The sequence below is a fragment of the Lemur catta genome, chromosome 3 (assembly GCF_020740605.2).
Source record: "Lemur catta isolate mLemCat1 chromosome 3, mLemCat1.pri, whole genome shotgun sequence".
In the NCBI taxonomy this organism is placed as follows: Eukaryota; Metazoa; Chordata; class Mammalia; order Primates; family Lemuridae; genus Lemur; species Lemur catta.
This window is the reverse complement of record NC_059130.1, coordinates 91,749,737-91,770,239: the sequence shown is the minus strand read 5'-3', so window position 1 is coordinate 91,770,239 and position 20,503 is coordinate 91,749,737. Positions and strand designations below refer to the sequence as shown.

Here is a 20,503-nt window from a genome sequence, read left to right as displayed (position 1 = left end):
TTCACCCAAAGTCCACTCTGCCCACTCAACACCTTCTAAGCAAGCCCTGTTCATTTCCCAGGTGAATCCTACATGGTGCTTGCCAGAGGCCATGGCTCATTCATCAGATGGGGCTTGTTCAGGCTCTCCCCCAAAAGACGCCCTTTATTACGTGGCCAGGCTGCTTGTATGAGAAGGCAATTTTTACGAGGGTAATGATTACACCAAGAATTGCCATCTGTTTGCTCCTCCAAGGAACCAAGGTGGGATGCCCATGGCTTAGTGTCTTTGAAGTGTACCACTAGGTTTGTTTTCAGCTGAGTTTTGGGAGAAGGCAAGTAGGCTCTCTTCTCTGTTGTCTATGAGTTTTGGAGTTGCTGTCTGTGTCCCATGGAACTCAGCACAGCCTGGGCCACTGCTGGCTGTGGGGTGTGGCTGGGGCTGGAGCTGGCAGGATGCCTGGTTCCAGAGTTTAAAGGGACCCAGGAGTAGGTGGAGGCAGGTCAGAGCCTGGGTGACTGCAACTCTAGCCATGATGCCTAGCTTCCTCTCCCCGAGCCTCTCTCGCCTGGGCCTGTGGGCTTCTGGACTGATCTTGGTCTTAGGTTTCCTCAAGCTCATCAGCCTCCTGCTGCGGAGGCAGAAGTTAGCCAGAGCTATGGAGAGTTTCCCAGGACCTCCGACCCACTGGTTCTTTGGGCATTCCCGCGAGGTATGTGGGGAGAGGCAGGGAAGGAGAAAGAAATGACCTCCCTTCCTCAGAGAATCAGGCGTAATGCCCCAGGGGCCACAGGGGACTGTGGGTGGAGACCTCAGACTTGGGCAGGGGGATAAGGTCCTGGGAGCCATGGTTCCCTTTCAGCTTTCCCCCTGGGATCTCTTCCTCACTCCTGCCTTTCAAGCTGGCTTCAGAAGGGGTGGGGGGCACTTCAAATTTGGGGCCCAAGCAGGCCACAGACTCCATCCCCTTATTCTGAGTCCCAAAGTTCAGACGAGGCTCTGCTAAAGGCTCAACAATGGCATGGGGGAGAACCAAAGTCTCTGGATAGTCCGATGGAATTCGGCAATCATGCTTAGAGCTTAATCAGGGTCCTCTTTGTTTGCGCAGCATAAATGTTTCCATTTCCAAGGGTGGAGAAGAGTTCTGTCACGTGGGAATCCTCACAGAGTCCAAGTGGGGAGGCTGCCACACCTGTGGGTGGCTCTGGAGCCATGGCGCCTGCCCAGGTCCAGATCCCAGCTTGCCTTTTGTTACCCCAGGGTGGTAGGGACCACCTCAGCACCCACTCTCAGGAACACCTCTTGTTCCCTGGGCAGGGAATTGGAATCAACTGGGAGAAGCAGATACCTGGGCCGCCAGCCCCTGGAGGTTCCAAATTGTCAGATTGGAACTAGGGGTCTAAATTTAGAAACCTCTCCAAGTGTTTTGATCTGCAACCAGGTTTGGGAACCTAGGTTTGGGATGCCAGAGATTAAGCCTCAGAGAGAGGCTTAGTTCCTTCTCCTGCCTCCTGAATCCACCTTCCTCATTCTCAGACTGGGGCATTGCCTCTGTTCCTTGATTGACACTAGAAACGAGCTTGACCGCTAGGCTTATTCTTGCCCCTACAGATGAACCTCTCGGGATGGCCCAGTAACCCTCTTGCATTCTGAAGACATCCAGGAAAGAAAGGGAGGATCAGGGAGATGAATCGGACCCAGGCCCAGGCTCTCAAGGAACTTGCTGTCTGGAAGGGAAACAGACACCAGAGCCATCCCTATCCCTAAGCAGGGCGAGGATCCTCCCCAAGATTCTGCCTCAGGGTCATCCTTTTAATCTCAGCACTTGTCCCATTGGGTTGTCATCTTCTGTTTACTTGTTCATCTTCCCTGCTAGACTGTGAGCCCCAGAGGATGGCAATTTGTTCTGCTTCATCTCTGTACCCTCAGGGTCCAGCACAAGGCCTGGCACAGAGTAGGCATCACCAAATGAACCAGGGAGGGGTATCCACAGAGGAGAGAGTGATGGAGAAGAAAGGCAGAGGGACAGGAGCATTTGGGAGGGGCTTTGCTAAGTACAGAAGGAGGGTCATGGGAAGGTTGAGTTATAATGGGGTAGGAGAAGCATTTAGGGAGAACTTCATCCCTTTCCTCTTGTGCCCCCTCCACTTCTACTCACCTACATAAAGATAGGTTTGCCCTTGACCAGTGGACTTTCTTAGGGTGGGAATCTTGTGCCCCCACCCCATGTTAGAACTGGCTGCTGCTTCCCCCCAACTGCCCCCACCCCACCTTGAGAGTGTGCAGAGGGCCTGGAACACATCTGAGATCTGGCTTCTTTGCTTTTATGCAACTGCTGAAGGGCCTTCTCTTGGCTCTTGGCTGGGTAGGGCAGGCAATGGTTGGAGGGGTGCCCGCTGTTGGGCACTACAAAGGCTTTTTGGGCAACCATCGCAAGTACAACACCTCTGTGTTCCTCCAGGGCTTGGCTCCTCTGCTCTTGCTTGGATACACACCTGAATCTGAGTAATGGGGAGGGTGGAGTAGGGATTATTTTCTCTAATGTAAAAATGAGGAAATTGAGCTTGAGAGGGGGCAACGTATTCGCCTAAGTTTGTATAGTAGCTCAGGAATTGAGTCTAGGCTGGGCCCAGGACTCCTGCCTTTTCATTCAGGACACGATCAGTCTGTAACATGTAACTGCAAGTTCGATTCTTAGGCCCAGCAATGGAGGGAGTGAGAAGGGAAGGAGGAGGGCTGGTGGGTGAAGGGCCTGGGGGCAGGGAAGAGCTGGCCATCAGGATTAACTGGAGACCCTTCTTGGTCTCCAATTACAGTCTGGAGGCCTTGGTAGCATCTACCTGTCATCCTCCTCACTTCTCAGAATATGTCTGCTTGAGGCAGCGGCATGTCCTATTCTTCTAGGCTCCCCCTCATTCCACTCTGGGGACCAGGGAGGACTTCGCTCATAGTAGGTGTTTAGTTATGTTGTTGGCCTGGGGTTGGAACCTCTGGGAGGGGCCAACAATTGTGCCCTCCATGTGTGTGTGCATGTGTGTGTAGCGGGGAGAATGCCAGCTCCCAGCCTAGGGAAATGTGATTCCCTGAGATTGCAGAGGCCTCTTCATCTGGTGAACTGCTACACCCAGCTCTTTGAGCTAGGTTTGCTGATTTCTATGTGAAAGTCACCTGCTGGGCCTGCAAGGGGCGGGGCCTCCTCCATAGGGCACCCCCCTTGCATCACTATAAACCGTGGAGAAAACCACATTCCATATTCCTGGCTAGTGTCGGGGCAAGTGGTGGTTCTGCTCTTAGGTACGGGAGAAGGGGCAGATTTAGGGGGCAAACGTGTATGAATACATACATGTGCATATGAGTTTGAAAATGCTGTGTCTCAGGGGCCTGGAAGGTGTCATTCAGAGAGGCCCTGACCTCAGGTGAAAGGTATGCCCGAACTAGCTGTCCACAGAGAGAGAAATCACTGGTGGATAGGTGGCAAAGGCAGCCACAGGAGTAGGTAAGAGCCTCCAGGGAGGAGGCACAGCTTGGGAAGAGGCCAAGGATAGGATTTGGGGGAGCATCCATCCTTGGGGAGCAACAGCAGTGAGGAGCTGCTGAGAGGGGCTGCCAGGCAGGGGAGGTCATCTGGGACAGAGTGCAAGAGCGGGGAAATTGGCATAGTGGCTGTCCTCTGGGCCCCTTTGCAAGAGAGGCCAGGAGGAAGGGAGACAGTGAAAACAGCTCTTCTGAGAAGTCAGGCTGTGAAGGGAGGAGAGGGTTAGGGTGTTAGCTGGAGGCGGAAGCTGAACCAAGGGAGGCTTTGTTTTCTTTCTTTTTTTTTTTTTTTTTAAGTGGGAGAGACTTGAACATGTTTTAAACGCAGGTGTGAATGAGCTGTAGAGAGAGTGACATGGGAGAGAGAAGGGCTGACTGATGTGGGAGCGTCCGAGTGGAGGACAGGAATCCAGAGAGATTGGCCCTGGCCAGGAACAGGAGAGGCGAGAGGCTGGTGCAGGCAGGTGGCTCTTCAGGTCTGGCGGCTGACTTTTAGGGGTGTCTTACCTGATGGCTTCTATTTTCTCTGGGAAGTAAAGCAAGGCTCTCCTGCGGGGAGTGAGGAGGGAGAGGAAGAGGGGACAGTTGAGGAAAGAGAGATTTTCTTGAGAAGCAGATTGTAGCCAATACAATGCTATGTGGCTTTCCAGAAGGCGTTTCTGCGGATCTCTGCTCAAGCGTCACCTCAGAGTAACACCTGATCCCCCTGATCCCACCTGACCCCTGTCTGCAGTAGCAGCCCTGCCTGTTACTCTGCTTTATTTTTTGTCTCAGAGTCATTGCTACCTGAAATTATATTATTGGTGCATTGGATTCTTGCTCATTTCCTTTCTCCCACGTGGAGTGTAAGCTCCGGAGGGGACAGGGCTTTGTCTTGCTCACCACTGTAACCCCAGGAAAGCACCATGCCTGGCACACAGTTGGATGCTCAATGCTCCTGTGTTGAATGATTGAATAGATCCCTGGGGGACCCAACTCCAGGCAGCAAACCACCCACACAGGCAGGGGACCAACGACTGCATCCCCCTGGACACCTGGGCATTTCTTGGGCCCCTGCCCTCCTGTCTTCTTAAGCGTTTGGATGCTTTCCTGTGTTCCCCCTCCAATCTGGCCATTCTGGGGCTGGAGTTCCTCTTTGGATGCTGAAGATGGGAGAGGTGTTGGAGGCAGAGCACAGGCATTGGAATCTGAAGACAGGGGCAGGATGCTAGTTGAATGACTAACCAGACCCATCATCACTTCCTACCCAATATGTGGTGGCCACGCTGACCTCACTCAAAGTCACTTGGCTCCTTCTGGTGAGCTAGGGGCTCTTCCTGTATCTGGTGTGTTCACACATGTTCACATGTATGGGCGTAATAGTCCATTTGTCTCTGAAAGGGAAGATGGAGGATGAAGCCATCTATTTGTCACCAGCATGGGGAGAAGTCACTTCTCTGCTCCCTGGGGCATTATGTATCAGACCCCCTCTGTTGGGGCTCTCCATGGCACTTTCCTCAACTCCCTAGTTCAATCCCCAAAGAGTTAGTGCAAATCGAGTCCACTTTTTCACTGACTTTTACTGTTGTTTCAGAGATGCTGCCTCTTCTCACTTCTGGATGGTTCTCATGGGCAGGCACTCCTGAGGCTAGCTTTGTTTAAAACTGTGACAGTGGCTTGGCTCATGCACACACGGAGCCCTGACAATCTTGTATGTGAGGGGTACCCACGTGGGGAGATGACTAGACCCAAGGGCATCCATCCTGGAGGAGGATAGCCCGGGGGGTCTGGCCCCGACTCCCAATCCCTCAGGACTTCCCTGGGCAGTGGGAGCCTGTGTGGCCCCAGAGAGCAGAGTGGGGACCCACGAGAAAGGCTACAGACAGGTGGCTTTCCGTTTGGTGACTGAGAAGTCTTTGGAAAAGCAGTAAGTTTCCTGTCGCTAGAGATGTTTGAGCTGCGGGGCAGGGATTCTCACAAGTTGAAGTCCTGGACCAGGCTGCCTGGGTCCTGGGAATCTGAAGTCAACAGGACCTGCCTTGAGGGAACCCCAGCATGCTGGGGAAGAGGAAATCCTTGCCCTTTCCCCTCCCTATTTGTTTTTCTAAACTCCGACCCCCATTTTGTGAGCAGGTGTTTTGTTCTCAAGCAACCCTCTGGGAGCTGCGGCTGCAGCAGACTGGCCAAGCAGATAGCTTGTTTCTTGGGCACTGGTCAATGGAGCTTCAGGTCAACTGGCAGGTGGCTTGAGCAGGCTGGTGAATGGGAGGGACCACAGAAAGGGCCTCAGTCAGGATCCCCGGCCTGCGCTAACTTACGTGGGACCATTCCCTGTGGTCTTTGGGATGCACTGTTCCCACCTATCAAGAGAGGTCACGGTGCGACTGGGCAATGTTGAAGTCCCTCTCCCATCTGATCCTTGGAGCAAAGCTTACTCAGACTCTTGGGGAGCAGGGAAGAGAGTAGTGACTTAGGCTTGTTCTTCCAATTTCCTGCTATGGTTTATTTCTGGTGAGGTCAACAAGGAGTGCAAATGTGAGGATGGGGGGCAGGCTAGGGAGCTGGGGTCACCGAGTTATCGCCATGCCCTGCCCTTTTCCTGCTTCCTTCCTTCTAGAGAAAACCAAGCTGGCCTTGAACTCCCAGCCCTGTAGGTGTCCCAACTCAGGGCATCTGAAGATGCATTTGAGTCATCCAGTTGTGTAACCCAGAGGAGCTGGCCAGGCAGTCACATGTCCCCCGGAAGGAGGACGCCCCAGACCTCTCTGGGGCTGCAGCTGCAGTAGTGGGGCCAGGTGCTAGGAGCCATCCTCACGTTCACGAAGTTCCTGGAGCAATCAAGGGCACATAGCGTGATTTGTGTACATTGATTAAAAAAAAAAAAGGGCACATAGTGGCAAGCCGAGGTCAGCATGAGGTCAATGTCCCTGTCCCTGGTGGGGATGCTACAGAGGGACATGGCTGATAAAGACAGGAATGGGGCTTGAATGAACCAGATCAGCCAATGGCTTCTTCCAAACCTAAGATCCTATGAGTCTGGATTTCTGGTGACTTAAGCCTTTTCCCACCCTATCTAACTGGGCTCCCTGGACCTGGGAAGGATGGGAAAGGAGTGCTTCTAGCATGTTAGCCAGGAAGGAGGCAGGGACACCAGAAGATTCCCTCTTACCTGGAGTGGGTGGAGATGATTTTTATCACTTTGTGCTCTTCTTGACATTGTGTGCTCAAGAGCTGTGAAAAGTCTACAACCCCCTTGAGTTGAACTCAAGATTCTGAGTTCAGAGGCAGGGAGGGAAGGCATCTATGGGATGATTACACCAGACTCTACAGAGGGCCTAGAAGGAGAGGAACGCCAGAGTAGGCACAGAGGCGTGGCTGGAAACCAAAGTAGGCCCAATCCCATGGGTCCTGGGGATAGTGGTTTGGGTCAGTCTAGGATCCCTGGGGTCTACATTATCAGATGCTGGTGTCCTTCTTTAAGGCCGCTCCCTGGAAGATACAACATGGATTAGTTGAATAGGTGGAAATTAAGAGAGGGAACTTTACAGACAGGAAAAGCAGAGCCAGCACATGCACAGACCTCAACATGAATGGCATTCTCTAGGATGCAGCGCACAATTTATGCAACTGAACACAGCGGCCCTCACAGGTTTCAGTGTGCAGAAGGGAGTGTGAGTTAGAGCACTACTAATCTACAATCAATGTGCATATCAGTTCACTTAACCAAGCCTCAGTTCTCTCATCTGTAGAACAGGAGTAATTATCTGTTCCACATTCGGTACACGAAACAATCTGTGAATCCACTCAGGTAGTACCTGGCACATATTAATAATAGACACTCAATACATATCTGTTCCCTTCCATTTTCCATGTTGAGAAATAGAATGTGGAACTGAGCAGTGGATTTGGATATTAGCCCAAGCAGACATGCCTGGGCCAGCTGGGAAAAACAAATAGAAATCTGCAATGCTGTTTACCAAACAGGAAGTGCTGGTAGTGGCTCCTCTATGTCTCCCTGAAATTGAGCAAGACCTTTGGCTGGTTTCTCATGAGATTGACCATCTCTGGCCAATTTTTAGATTAGTCAGATGCTTTCTATGCTTTCTCTCCTCATTTCTGGTCTCCCTTCATCTCATATTTTGATTTCATTCATTCAATACACACGGCATCAAGCATGCAGTGTGTTCCCAAGGCCCTGCGCTGACCTCTGCAGGACGTGGTCTGCGCACTCAGGAAACTCACAGCCTAGAGGTGGGGTCAGGGGTTCTGGGTGTGAATCCCAGCTCCATTGCTGACAAACCCTGTGGGCTTCGACTTCCTCACCTATGAAGTAGGAATTATGATAGTGCCTGTCTTATAGAATTTTTGGAGGATTAAATGCAAGTGTGGGGGTAGCATGCTTATTGTAGTATCTGACACATATTAAATGCTCAATGAATGTCAATGCTAATATTAATTTTTAAAAATAATCTTGGGTAGGCTGGGCAAGTTGGCTCCTGCCTGTAATCCCAGAACTCTGGAAGGCCGAGGCAGGAAGATCGCTTGGGGACAGAAGTTCAAAACCAGCCTGAGCAAGTGTGAGACCCCCATCACTAGAAAAAATAGAAAATTAAGTGGGTGTGGTGGGGCATGCCTGTAGTCCCAGCTACTCAGGAGGCTGAGGCAGGAGCATTACTTGAGTGCAGGAGTTTGAGGTTGCAGTGAGCTATGATGATGCCACTGCACTCTATCTGGGGTGATAGAGTGAGACTCTCTCTCTCTCAAAAAAAAAAAAAAAAAAAAAAAAAACGAAAAACCCTGGGTACATTATAATACAAAGTGGAATGTGGACAAGGCATTAACAGTGCTGGAGAGGCCCAGAGGAGTCGGAGATTTCAGTCATTGAGGGATTAGGGAGGTTGCTGGAGAAGGGCATTCACACTAGATGTGGAGGAACAGGCAGAGCATCAACAGGTGTTCTTGGGCAGAAGGTGTGTAAGGAGGAGGGAATGGTATAAGCAAAGGCAAGGAGATGATGCCATACCCCAGGAGGTCGTCTTAGTTCTAAACAGTGGGACTCACAAGATGAGCACAGGCGCAGTTAGCATCAGTCTACTCCGAGGATATGGGTAGGAACCACAGACTGCCAGCAAGGCAGTGCCAGCTGTTCCCTGCAACATCCACACAGCCATTGGTGATCTGTCTTCTCCTCAGGGGAGGGCCAGGTGCAAGGAGATGAGACCCACATCAGAGGGTACGAGTCTACCTTGTGTTAGAATCTTCATGCCCCACGGAACCCCTGTGTCCACTGACAGTCTCCGGACTCCTGCAAGGGCTATGCACCGTACAAGAGTCACCAAACTCGAGGAAGCCCAAATCATAGTGTTCCCATCAGGTGTTTATTGTTCATTTGTAGTTCTTCCCAGTCCAGATGTCAGTTACCAACCAGGGGTCATTTTTGTGGTAGCCATGTTGCCTAGCAACACAGTTAACATCCTCTAGTTAGGTTTCCAGGGGAACAGAGTTGGAGAATATTACCCAAGGTCAGGTTCCCATGTGATAGGGAAACATTGGCTACACTTTTCTCATGGGTGGGAGTGTCCCAGGGCATGTTCACAGCATGTTCTCTAGTACAGCTTGGGGGGCATTTGGGAGCAGGATGCGGCAGGAGGTGCAGGGAGGAAACTTGGAGGACATGTATTAGGCAAAGGTAGGCTTGAAGGGGAGGGAACTACGTGCTGAAGGCTTACCTTGGGCAGGATCCAGTGCTAGGTCCTTTCACACATTATCTCAGTTAAGGGCCTTGAATGCCACATGACCTCAACTAACAATAGCTAACACACACGCGCACACACACACACACACACACACACACATGCCCGGAATGATTTCATCAATGTCAAAGCAATCCTGTAAGGGATGCATTATTATATCCATTTTACAGATGAGGAGAGTAAGATTCAGAGAGCTTAAGGAACATAGGTGCCCAAGTACACACAGCTAGAAAATAGGGGCAATCGAGATTCAAACCTAGGTCTGCCAGGCTTCACAGTTGTGGGCCACAGGGTCTCCTTTTCTTGCTTCACATTCTAGCTCCACTTCCAGGCTATATTGTTCTTGGCAAGCAACCTCACCTCTCTATACCTTAGGCAGCTCTTGCCTAAAATGGGGCTTCCCAGAATTGTTGTGAGGATTCTATCAGGCCAAGATGTAAGGTGCTTAGAACAAGGCCTGGCACACAGCAAGTGATCAGTAAAGATTAGCTGTTAGTCACATACTTCCTCGCAAACTCCAGGGCTCAGACATTGTTCTGAGGCCCATGTGCAGGCCACTGACCAGTGTTAAGTGTATCTTCAAAAGACTCCCTCCAAGTGGGGAAAAATGGATAAATACATTATGGCACATCCCTAGAGTGAAATACTATACAGCAGTTAAAAACATTGAGAGACAGTTAAATGCACTAGCTTGGAAAGGAGGACCAGATATGTTAAATGAAGAAAGGCTGGTTTTGCAAAAGTATTTACAGTATAACTTCACTTACATAAAATACCTCTGGGTGGAGAAGATGTGACTAGAAAACTCCCCAAAGAGCACATACCACCCTCCAGATGATTTCTCCAACCTCATCTCAGGTGACTGTCCCACTATGGGACGGCTCCTGGAAGATGCCATGATTTCTCCCACTCCAGAGCCTTTGTGCTTACCATTCGCTCCACCTGGAACGCTCTTTCCTTAACGTGCTTCATGCGGCCATATCTTAAATGTCATCGCCAGTAAGAAGCCTTCCCAGATCACCCTATCTAAGCAGATTCTCCCTATTAGTGTCTCTCATAGCACTGTCTGTATTTCCCTCTCAACACTTTCTACCATCTGTGTTTATTTCACTTAATTGTCTACTTGTCTATTATCTTTCTTCCCCATAGGATGAAAGAGCAGGGCCATGTCTGTCTCATTTCCCTGAGATGTCTAGAACAGATATCCCTGCACATGTAGGTCCTCAAGAAAAATGTGTGGAATGACACAACAGGGTGGAATTGAGGTGATTTCTCTATTGCACAACAAGCGGATATTAACTTTATAATGAAAATTCTTTAATGTGGAGAAGAAAGTGCTTTCTGGCTTCTGTGAAGATGCAGAGTGGGTGGCAGGTGCCAGGTGGAAACAGGCTGGCGAGTTTGGGGTTGTTGAGCTAATCTAGTGTGAGAAGAGGGTGGCTGGGACTTAGAGCAGTGGCGATGGGGCTGGAGAGGGCACTGAGCCCAGAGACGCTTAGGAGAGGGAGTTGCAGGGGGAGGGAGGGAATCTCCCCTCCTCTTCCCTTTGCCTCCTGGAAACTTGGGGCCTGGCTGGTGACGCTGAGTTCTGTCGTTATTTCAGATGCAGCAGACAGGGAGCCTGGACAAAGTGGTGTCCTGGGCCCACCAATTCCCCTATGCCCACCCACTCTGGTTTGGACAGTTCATAGGCTTCCTGAACATCTATGAGCCAGACTATGCCAAAGCTGTGTACAGCCGCGGAGGTGAGGTGCTCTTGGGGAAGGGTGGGGCCTCCTGAGAGCAGAAGGGTCAGGGCGCCATGCGGGCAGGAGGCCTGGGCCTGTGTCCTAATTCTGTGTGGCCGAGATCTTCTTCCTACTTATTGACAAGCCTCTTCTGGGAGACCCCTGTCTCTGCTCGACCTGATCTTCTCCTTCTCCTGCAGACCCTAAGGCCACGGACGTGTATGACTTCCTCCTCCCGTGGATTGGTGAGTGGGCACCTGCCTTCCCTGCCTGGCCCATCCCAGACCTTGGTGCTGGGTGACCAGGATCCTGCCCTGCCCCACTCAGTTATCCCAGACATCCTGCTCCCCAGGTGCCCATCTTAAGCCTGGCTGCTCAGTAGGCAGCAGGGGAGGAGCAGGAGTGCTCCCGGCTGGCCAGGATGTGGGCCCCAGGTACCTTCTGTTGCTGGGCCTGTCTTCTTCCCTAGACAGGCAGGGCAAGGGCTCTGGAGGATGTGTGAGTATAAAGAGCGGCGTGCTGGAGGAGGTGGTGCTACAGTCCATCCATCCTACAGGAGACGTTGATAGGGGTGCTGTCCAGTGCACGGGCCTGAGGAAAGGTGTGTGGTAGGACCACAGCTGGTCACCAGAAGCCATGAGGCTGTCTGGGTGGCTGCAAGGCAGAGCCCGGCTGGGAGATGGAGCTGGTAGAAAGGACTGGATGCCAGGATGAGGAGATGGTTTGATGCTGAGGATAGGTGGGAGCCACTGAAGATTCTTGAGCCAAGCGCACATACTTCTCCAAAGCCCTTCTTTTACTTATGATCCTACGGTATCTTCAGCATTTTCCTGGGAGCTGAGAAAGCGAGAGGCCAAAGGGAAGTAAACATTCCCAAACCTATTTACTCACCCAGTACCACGGGGAAGTCTTTTTGTGATTCTAACTGTCTCCTCAATTATCAAAGGGAAGGTACAACGAAAAGACAGATGGAAAAGGCTTAGGAAACAAAGAGGCAGTTTTGAAGACAGAAATGCATTACCAGCACGGGGTATGTGTTGGCGGGTAAGGAAGATAGGGTCCCTTTGGAGGCCACGAAGCACAAACATGGCACATTGTTTCCCAAGTCCTGAAGTTGTGGCCACGGTCTCAGAAGCTGAGAGTCAAGGTCCAGCAGCCTTCCCTCCTGCTGGCTGTCCCCAGGGAGATGTATCTCCTTTGTCTGACATCTGACGCAGTTCCTTCTGACATGAGTTCCTGGAGCCCAGACTGTGGCTGCAGCTGAGAGGCAGAAACTGAGTCATCCTGTCCTGAGGAAGGAGCTCATTCAGCCAAGAACTGCTGCCACTGCTGTGTCCTGAGGTCCTGGCAGCCTGGGGCTGGGCGCAGAGGGCAGTACTAGGTCTCTTAGTAGCCTCCCTTTGGAGGGTTGCAGGCTCTGGGATGGGGTGGGGCGGGACAGGCTCGGCCCCAGACTGCCAGGGGTGGGGCCGTATTTCCTGGACTGAGCACCCCGCCCCCGTCCCTTCCCCAGGGAAAGGCCTGCTGGTTCTTGAGGGGCCCAAGTGGTTCCAGCACCGCAAGCTACTCACCCCTGGCTTCCATTATGACGTGCTGAAGCCCTACGTGGTTGTGTTTGCTGAGTCTGTGAGCGCCATGCTGGTGAGCCCCCTGCGCCAGGCTCCTGGAGGCCGTCGGCTGCCAGGCCAGCCCTTCTCCACCCTGACTTTGCCCGGGGGGAGGGCAGGTGGTGCTCCCAGCGGGGAGAGTTGCTGAGGCCCCATCTGCCTGCAACAGCGGCCCCAAAGCTCTGCTCTGCTGGCACATGCCCCTGTGCCACGGCGCACTAGGTGCCGCGGCTGCGAGTGTCCAGGCAGCCTTGGTCCTCACCTCCACCGGGACAGCCAGCCCTCTGTCTTCCTAGACCAAGGGGCTCTGTGAGGCCTTAAAAAAGCTCCTACTGCCACGGATTTAAAGACCACCTGTATCTGAAAGTATCAGTGAAAGCATCAAAAAAGTCTCTCCGCCTCATTCTCTGCCTTCCACCACTGCCTAAACTAACGTCGTTACAACTCATCTCTAACAGGGATGTCCGAGGGCAGCCTTAGAGTCTCAGGGCTGGATAATCCCCAGGGCTTACCCAGGCTGGTCTTTCCCCTCGCAGCAAGCTCCTCTCCAGGTCACTGCAGGCCTGACTCATGCAAAAACGGTGCTGGGGAGCATCTCTCGGCCCTCCTGTTCCCTTACAGGCTGCCCTGACTGGGAAAACGTGTCTTTGCGCTCTGCAAGATCTGCCTCCTGGTTTTGCCCTCTCAGCATGACGCTCAGAGGCTGCCAAACTCCTACTCACTCCACCCACACATTCTTACAGGATGGAGGGCAGGGAGGGACGGTTGTGTGGGGGGGGCCTGGTGGCGGAGGACAGGCTCAGGGTGTTGGAGGGCAGAGTGGGACATCTGGCCCACTGGCCCCACATTACCTCCTATCTCTGGGCTCCAGGACAAGTGGGAGAAAAAGGCTCGTGAGGACAAGTGCTTTGACATCTTCTCCGATGTGGGCCACATGGCGCTGGACACGCTCATGAAGTGCACCTTTGGCAAAGGAGACAGCGGCCTGAGCCAAAGGTCAGGGGCCCCCCGGGGCTGACCACACTCTTCCCCCAAAGCCAGCTTAGAGGGGAGAGTTAGCGGGGCTCCTGGGCCCTGGTCTGCGAGGGGATAGGATCGTGCTCTAGGGAGCCCCAGCTCAGGGGGAGCCAGGCCTTCCCCATGGTGGGGAGACACATTTGGCTTTAGCGAGGAGGAGGCGTAAGAGCAGGGAGAGGAAGGGCAGGAAGCTCTGTGGTTGGGGTGGATTCCTGAGATGGAACTGCTCTGGACTCTGGTCCTGGGTCAGCGTCTGAGCTGTCCTTCCCTCCTACCTTCTGCCATGTAGGGACAGCAGCTACTACCTGGCAGTCAGCGATCTCACTCTGCTGATTCAGCAGCGCATGCAGTCCTTCCAGTACCATAATGACTTCGTCTACCGGCTCAGCCCCGATGGCCGCCGCTTCCTGCGGGCCTGCCAGGTGGCCCACGACCACACAGGTGGGCCTTCCCTGCAGAGCCCACCCCGAGGAAGCCTGGGTTCCTCTCCCCAGGACCCTGTGTTCCCACCCGTTGTAGGATCTCTGTTGCCATTTGGGCAGAGGATGGGTTCCCAGGCAGTGATACCCTGTGCTCTTGGCCCAGACCAGGTCATTAGGGAGCGGAAGGCAGCCCTGCAGGATGAGAAAGAGCAGAGGAAGATCCAGAACCGGAGGCACCTGGACTTCCTGGACATTCTCCTGGGTGCTCAGGCGAGTCCACCATTGCCCACCCCTACCGGGGAAGTGGGCCCAGAGGGACCCTCAGACCATCCTCCTAAGACAAGGCTCACGGGGCAGCAGGGGGGGCTATGGAGCATTTGCCCCTCTTTACTCAGGAAATTCAACCTGCTCCCTGTCCCACGACACGTATCAGCCCAGGTCCAGGTGGGCAGGTGCAGAGTGTTTGTGGCTGGGTTGTGGCATCAGGAGAGGTGTGGCTGGGAGCCCAGGCCACATAATAGCAGCCTGAAGACATTTCTAGACTTCTAAGATCAACAAGAGTCTTGGCACCACAGAATCTTGGAATCTTAGACTTCATTCATTCACTCATTCATTCATCCAGTTGATCCTTTACTCATCCGCTCCAGAAACCCACTGAGCTCCTGCCGTGGGTCACTGCCATGCTCGGAGGCAGAGATGGGAAAGGTCTGGCTCTGGCCTCCAGACACTTACAGTCACACCAAGGAGACAGTAGGTGGACGTTTACAAAGATGTCTTCCTCTGCCAGGTGGCATTCTGTGTGCCAAGTCAGCAGAGCTAATAGCTGGGGATCGATAAGGTGGCAAGTCACTTGGCCAGAGGGATCAGGGAGGGCTTTGTGTAGTAGGAGGCATCCAGACGGAGCTGGGAGAAAGATCGGAATCTGGGGAAAGTCGTAGCCCCCAGTCTGAAAAAGAGCTTTCACTCCCTCCCTCAGACCTGCCTTTGAATGAACTTCAAATGAACTTCATTGAACTACTATTGCAATTCTTCTTGGTACGCACCCGCCCCAAGTATCTTGAGCTCTCGTATCATGCCTTCCCTAACCCAGGATGGAGATGGGATCAAGCTGTCAGACGCAGACCTCCGGGCTGAAGTGGACACGTTCATGTTTGAAGGCCATGACACCACCACCAGTGGCATCTGCTGGTTTCTCTACTGCATGGCGCAGTATCCTGAGCACCAGCATCGTTGCCGGGAGGAGGCCCGCGAGATCCTAGGAGACCGGGACTCCTTCCAGTGGTGAGTGAGGCTGAGGGTGAGCCCAGTCTGTCCTGCTGAGCCCTGGGGAGGGCTGTGCCTATCTTGCCCTGGGCCATCCGGGAAACCAGGTGAGGGTGGCGGCAGCTGTCTTGCTCTCAGCCGTGCTGTAGCTTTGGGGAGGTGCAGACATGCCCCTGAGCCCATTCTCCCAGAGGAGCCTTTTCAGATGTGTCACATAGAAAAAGTTGTCAACAAGAGGCTGATTGTCAACGTGCTGACTTCCTCTGATGGCAGAACCTGACTACCCTTCTGGGTTCCTGCCTAGAGCAGGGAGGGCTGGGAGAGAAAGAGCTGGACACGGAGCATGCACAGAGCCGGGAGAGCCAGTCCCTTGCCAGCTGCCTTTGGATGGCAGTACTCAGCTTCCAGACTCTTCCCGCTGGTGAAGGGGAAAAGACTGTTCCCAAACTCTGTCACCTAAAATTTGTTCCTCCTGTGTTCCTCCCTGTGTCTTGGCTCAAGACTGAACTCCTGAACACAAAAATGGCCGACTCTAATCTCTCTCTGCAGCAAGATCTCTGGGACTCTCTCCCAGGCTCCTCTCCCCTCTGCCTGCACACCCTGCTCCCCGACGCCTGCTCTGCTCAGGGCTTCGCTTCTGGTCAGACACTTCGCCTTCTTTCTGGGCTCCCGAGCTGCCCCCGCACAGGCTGGGCACCTGGCGGGGGGCGCAAAAAATGCTCAGTCAGTGGAGGAACTTGAGTGTCACTTGACAGGGACCACCTGCCATTGCAGGTCTGAGACATGGAGGGTGAAGTCTCCATTAACCACTTTTATTGGTTGGATGTGGGAATCCCCAGGGTGTCCAGCCGCAGGTCAGATGCTGTCAGGAGTGCCAGTGTGAAGAGGAAGAGAGGCCCAGTTGCTGCCCGTGGGGAGTTTTTAGAGAGACAAACTGACATAACCAAAAAGCTAGAGAAAATTAGAGGATTGAGGGCCCCAAATGTTGAGGGCAGAGGGTGGGGTGGAGATTGAATTGGGGCTTTCCAGGGAGGGTTAAAATTCAGGCAAAGAGAGAGAGCTGGACATTCTAGGCTGGGCAACGATGTAAACACAGCCTGAGGCAGGGAATTAAATTTTTTTTTTTTTTGTCTTCGCTTCATTCCATCTAGCACTTGAATCCACTTCCAGGCACTTATTTAATAAAATAGTAAAACACAAATGAAATATCAGGGCCAAGGGGAAAAAGGACCTGAAGGTTGGGGCTCTATAATAAAATATTACGCAGTAGTGATAGTTGGACCTCACATTTGTGTCTGAGCTTCCTAGTGGCCAAAAGGAAAAGACACGCACACCTGTTGAGCACACAAACACACACACACAATACTGAGCTTGTTATTGTCCAGACATTGAACAATGCAAGAAGATTGGTTGGTTCATTCAACCAACGTGTATCAGCTCCTGTTCGTTCGCACTCCAGCTGGGGGACACCAAGCAGAGCACAGAGAACTGTTCCTTATGGGCTTCCATGCAGCCCTGAGAGACACAAGAGGGACCTTGTCTTTGATGGTTGGGGGCACACACATCTCTAAGGTCCTGTGCCTTCCCCTCCTAGCAGTGAGGATGAAAAGGAGATGGAGGAAAGTGGAACCAGATCCCTTGGGTCTGAGTGGCCACCTCGTGTCTGGTCTGGACACTTGGAGCCCTTGTGTCCTCTGACTCCAGACTGTGTGGCGGTGGAGAGGGGAGAGTGGGGCTGGGGCCCGTCTTCTCCCAGGACCCTGTTGCTCCCCATTCCCAGAATGTCCTGGTTCTGTTGCCGGCAGGGATGATCTGAGCAAGATGACTTATCTGACCATGTGTATCAAGGAGTGCTTCCGCCTCTACCCGCCAGTGCCTCAGGTGTACCGCCAGCTCAGCAAGCCTGTCACCTTTGTGGATGGCCGATCTCTACCTGCAGGTGGGATATGGAGGATTTGGGGGTGGGACTGGCGTCCTCTGGATGCTCCTCTCACACCCTTTGTGCCTTTAGGCAAATCTTTGCACTGATGGGAAAGAGCTCAGGCTTTGTGTTCAGAGAGTCCAGGGTCCAAATCCTGGCTGCACACATATTGGTAAATTCCTCTAACTCTAAGCCTCCATTTCCTCTTCTGTAAAATGATGGTGAGAAGAGTACCTGCCTTTTAAGGTTGTCGTCAAGATTAAAGCAACAAGAGACAATGTTCATCAAAGCGGTCATGTACCACCACGCAGGTCGTACCCTGAACAACGTCAGAGAGCATCATTCACACAGACTATGATGCTGTGCAGTGTGCAGCCTGCACAACTGTATGTGGTAGCTTCATAGAGAGTGTTAACCCTGTACCTGGCATGCAGCAAGTGCCTGATGAATGATAGCTATTACTATTGATAGCATCATGTTATGAATAGTAACTTCCTAGGAGTCAGTGAACTGAAAGCAGAATGATGCAGAGTGCATTCCTCCTTTTTTCCAGTCCACAAATGTCTGTGTCAGTGCTGTGCCCAGTGCTGGGGTTACAGGAACTGGTGTGATGATCACCAAAAGTACTTTCGATGAGCTGAGTATGGTCATGAGCTCTCCATCACTGGCAGGGGCCAGTGCCCCCATTAGCGGGACACTAACGGATTCTGGCCTCAGGTGCTGGTGGGCCAGGCTGCCAGGACCACCTGGTCACCAGGCCTCTGCTCTGCCCACAGGCAGCCTGGTCTCTCTGCACATCTATGCCCTCCATAGGAACAGCGCGGTGTGGCCCGACCCTGAGGTACCCCTTCCCTAGGTCCGGGGCTCAGACAGGGTAGGGGGCTGTGAGGGTCACCGTCTGCCAGGACGTGGTGGGTATTTAAGCAAAGCCTGTCCCCTCAGGTCTTTGACCCCCTGCGCTTTTCCCCTGAGAATGCGTCTGGACGCCACCCCTTCGCCTTCATGCCCTTCTCCGCGGGGCCCAGGTAGGGAGAGGCCCAGCATCCCCAGCCCTCAGGACATCATGGGGAGGCGTGATTGAGGGGTACTCTGTGTAAGCGGGACACCGCTGGGCTTGTGGTGATCCTAATGCCAGGTAGCCTCCAAGAACCTTCTTGCCGTCATCATATCCTGTCCCTGGGCAGTGGGTGTGATGGGTGAGTCATTCCGGGAGAGATCCCCAAGCCAGAACCCCCAGTGTGAATCTACTCGGTTTGGGGCCCTCACCACACTCCCAAAGTCTGTTTCATAAGCACAGGTCAATCAATCTATCAGCCTGTTCTTCATCCAACAAGTCATTGATTTTTGTCGGCCACTAAGAGCCTGGGTTTCATCACTCTGGGCACCCCATGCCCAATGCCTCTTTGTGCTGCTCACCACAGGAACTGCATTGGGCAGCAGTTTGCCATGAATGAGATTAAGGTGGTCACGGCCCTCTGCTTGCTCCGCTTTGAGTTCTCTCTGGACCCCTCGCGGCCGCCCATCAAGGACCTCCAGCTGATCCTGCGCTCCAAGAATGGTATCCACCTCCGCCTGAAGTCGCTGAGCCCTGGCTCTGGGAAGTAGCTCTGGTGAGAGTAGGGCCCCAGACAGCCCAGGCTGTGGCCTCTCCCGGGCACCACCCCCCTGGCTGGCTGTGGAGTTGTGGCATCCACCCTTTGGGAGGCTTGCAGTTTAGAAGGGGAGTAGGCACTGCCATGACAATCATCTGCAGGACAGTGCCACGTAAACGTGCAGGTCTGTTTATTATGCATGTATTCCAGAGCTCATTCATTCGCTTAACAAACATTTGGTGAGCACTTACTTGCTTCAAGAAACTTCATTTAGTTCTTATGATTGGAAAACTCTCTAAAATGTAGCAGCTACTTACATTCTAGCCTTAGTGACTCAGAGAATGCAGTGGAAGCTTTGCCTTGGGAGGCATGGTTATGACCAGGTACTGCATGGTAGAGGAATGTCTTGGGGACTGCCTCTTCACTGAGATGAGCTTCTTTAATCCCATGTGTGTGTGTGCGCGTGTGTGTGTGCGTGTGTGTGTGTGTGTGTGTGTGCGTGTGTGTGTGTGTGTGTGTGCGTGTGTGTGTGTGTGCGTGTGTGTATCTGCGTGTGTGTGTGTGTATCTGCGCGTGCGTGTGTGTGTGTGTGTGCGTGCGTGTGTGTGTGTGCGCGTGTGTGTGTGTGCGCGTGTGTGCGTGTGTGTGTGTGTGCGCGTGTGTGTGTGTGTGTGTGTGTGTGTGTGTAATATAACAGACATGAGGAAAACTTGCCTAAATCAAGACTTTACAAAATAATGAGTAATCCTAAAGCAAACTCCCTTATAGCCACCAATGAAGTCAAGGACTATGGAATATGGTGTCACCGGTGTCTCCACCCCTCCTGAGATGGGTCTGGTACCTCTGCCATTGTCAGCAACTGTGTGTCCCAGTCACACTATGCTCTGGGCATTTGGGCTTTGGCTGGGGAAGACGGCAGAGCGGCATTACAAGGAGACTTCCAGGCATTACTGGAAGTAAAAAAGCCCCCCTTGAATCAGCTTGAATCGGGCCTTGAGACATAGGTGAGGAATGAAGGTGCAAAGGATTTCTGGGGAGGGCCCTGGGCTGGGGGCTACAAGAGGACTCAGAGGTCTTTCCTGGCAGTGTCTGCAGCAGCTGCCTGAGGCCTGGGGGCACATGCCTCTGGGTTCAGAGCCTAAGGGCAGTGGTGGGCTCCAATCCAGGAACTAAACAGTACGGAAGGAAGGGCAGTGGAGACTGGACAGGGTTGGGAGAGGGGGTCAAGAAAGAGGAATTCCAGTCCTGGGACGTGGTGATGTCTCAGTGGTGCCCTGGGGATGTGCCATCTGGAGATATCTTCCCCCCTACCATTGGTGCTTCACTTCTTAGAAGAAAGCCCAGGTCTGCCACAGGCCACCTGGTTACTCCTGCAAAGCCCTGCCAAGCCCCAGACCTCCTTTCCCACCTGGGGCTGGGAGGCAGAGGTCCCCGCATAGGTGTGCCACCCAGCTGTCTGCCCTGCACCATATGCCAACTTCCTCTTCTGTCCTGGCACCTGGACAGACTGTTCTCTGCACCAGTGAAGATAAATTTTCAACAGCCATCACCTGGGGGCTGAGCCTAGTGGCCATAACCACCTCGTGCCCCTGGGTGGCACTTGAGTCTAAAACGCACCCACTTCCCTTAACCCTTTGGATCTTGAGGAGGCCTGGGAGGCCTGGTGTGCGGAGGCTGTTCTCCCACTTCAGTATGAAGGGGAGGAACCT

The 20,503-nt window shown here is 53.0% G+C and overlaps 1 protein-coding gene across 2 annotated transcripts; it reads left to right on the top strand.

Moving 5' to 3' along the window:
• Positions 1 to 436: 436 nt before the first annotated feature.
• Positions 437 to 19,027, top strand: LOC123634167 (cytochrome P450 4B1). 2 transcript variants are annotated; one of them, XM_045545481.1, is made up of 12 exons: positions 437 to 691; positions 10,849 to 10,990; positions 11,173 to 11,217; positions 12,486 to 12,613; positions 13,451 to 13,575; positions 13,886 to 14,037; positions 14,182 to 14,288; positions 15,109 to 15,299; positions 17,087 to 17,220; positions 17,979 to 18,043; positions 18,145 to 18,227; positions 18,624 to 19,027. In XM_045545481.1, the coding sequence occupies exons 1-12, from the start codon at positions 512 to 514 to the stop codon at positions 18,805 to 18,807; spliced, it is 1,536 nt and encodes a 511-aa protein (XP_045401437.1). In that variant the 5' UTR covers positions 437 to 511; the 3' UTR covers positions 18,808 to 19,027. The 2 variants fall into 2 exon arrangements, with proteins under 2 accessions (XP_045401437.1, XP_045401438.1); XM_045545482.1 differs by lacking the exons at positions 17,979 to 18,043; positions 18,145 to 18,227 and having other exon boundaries at positions 474 to 691.
• The last annotated feature ends 1,476 nt before the right edge of the window (positions 19,028 to 20,503 follow it).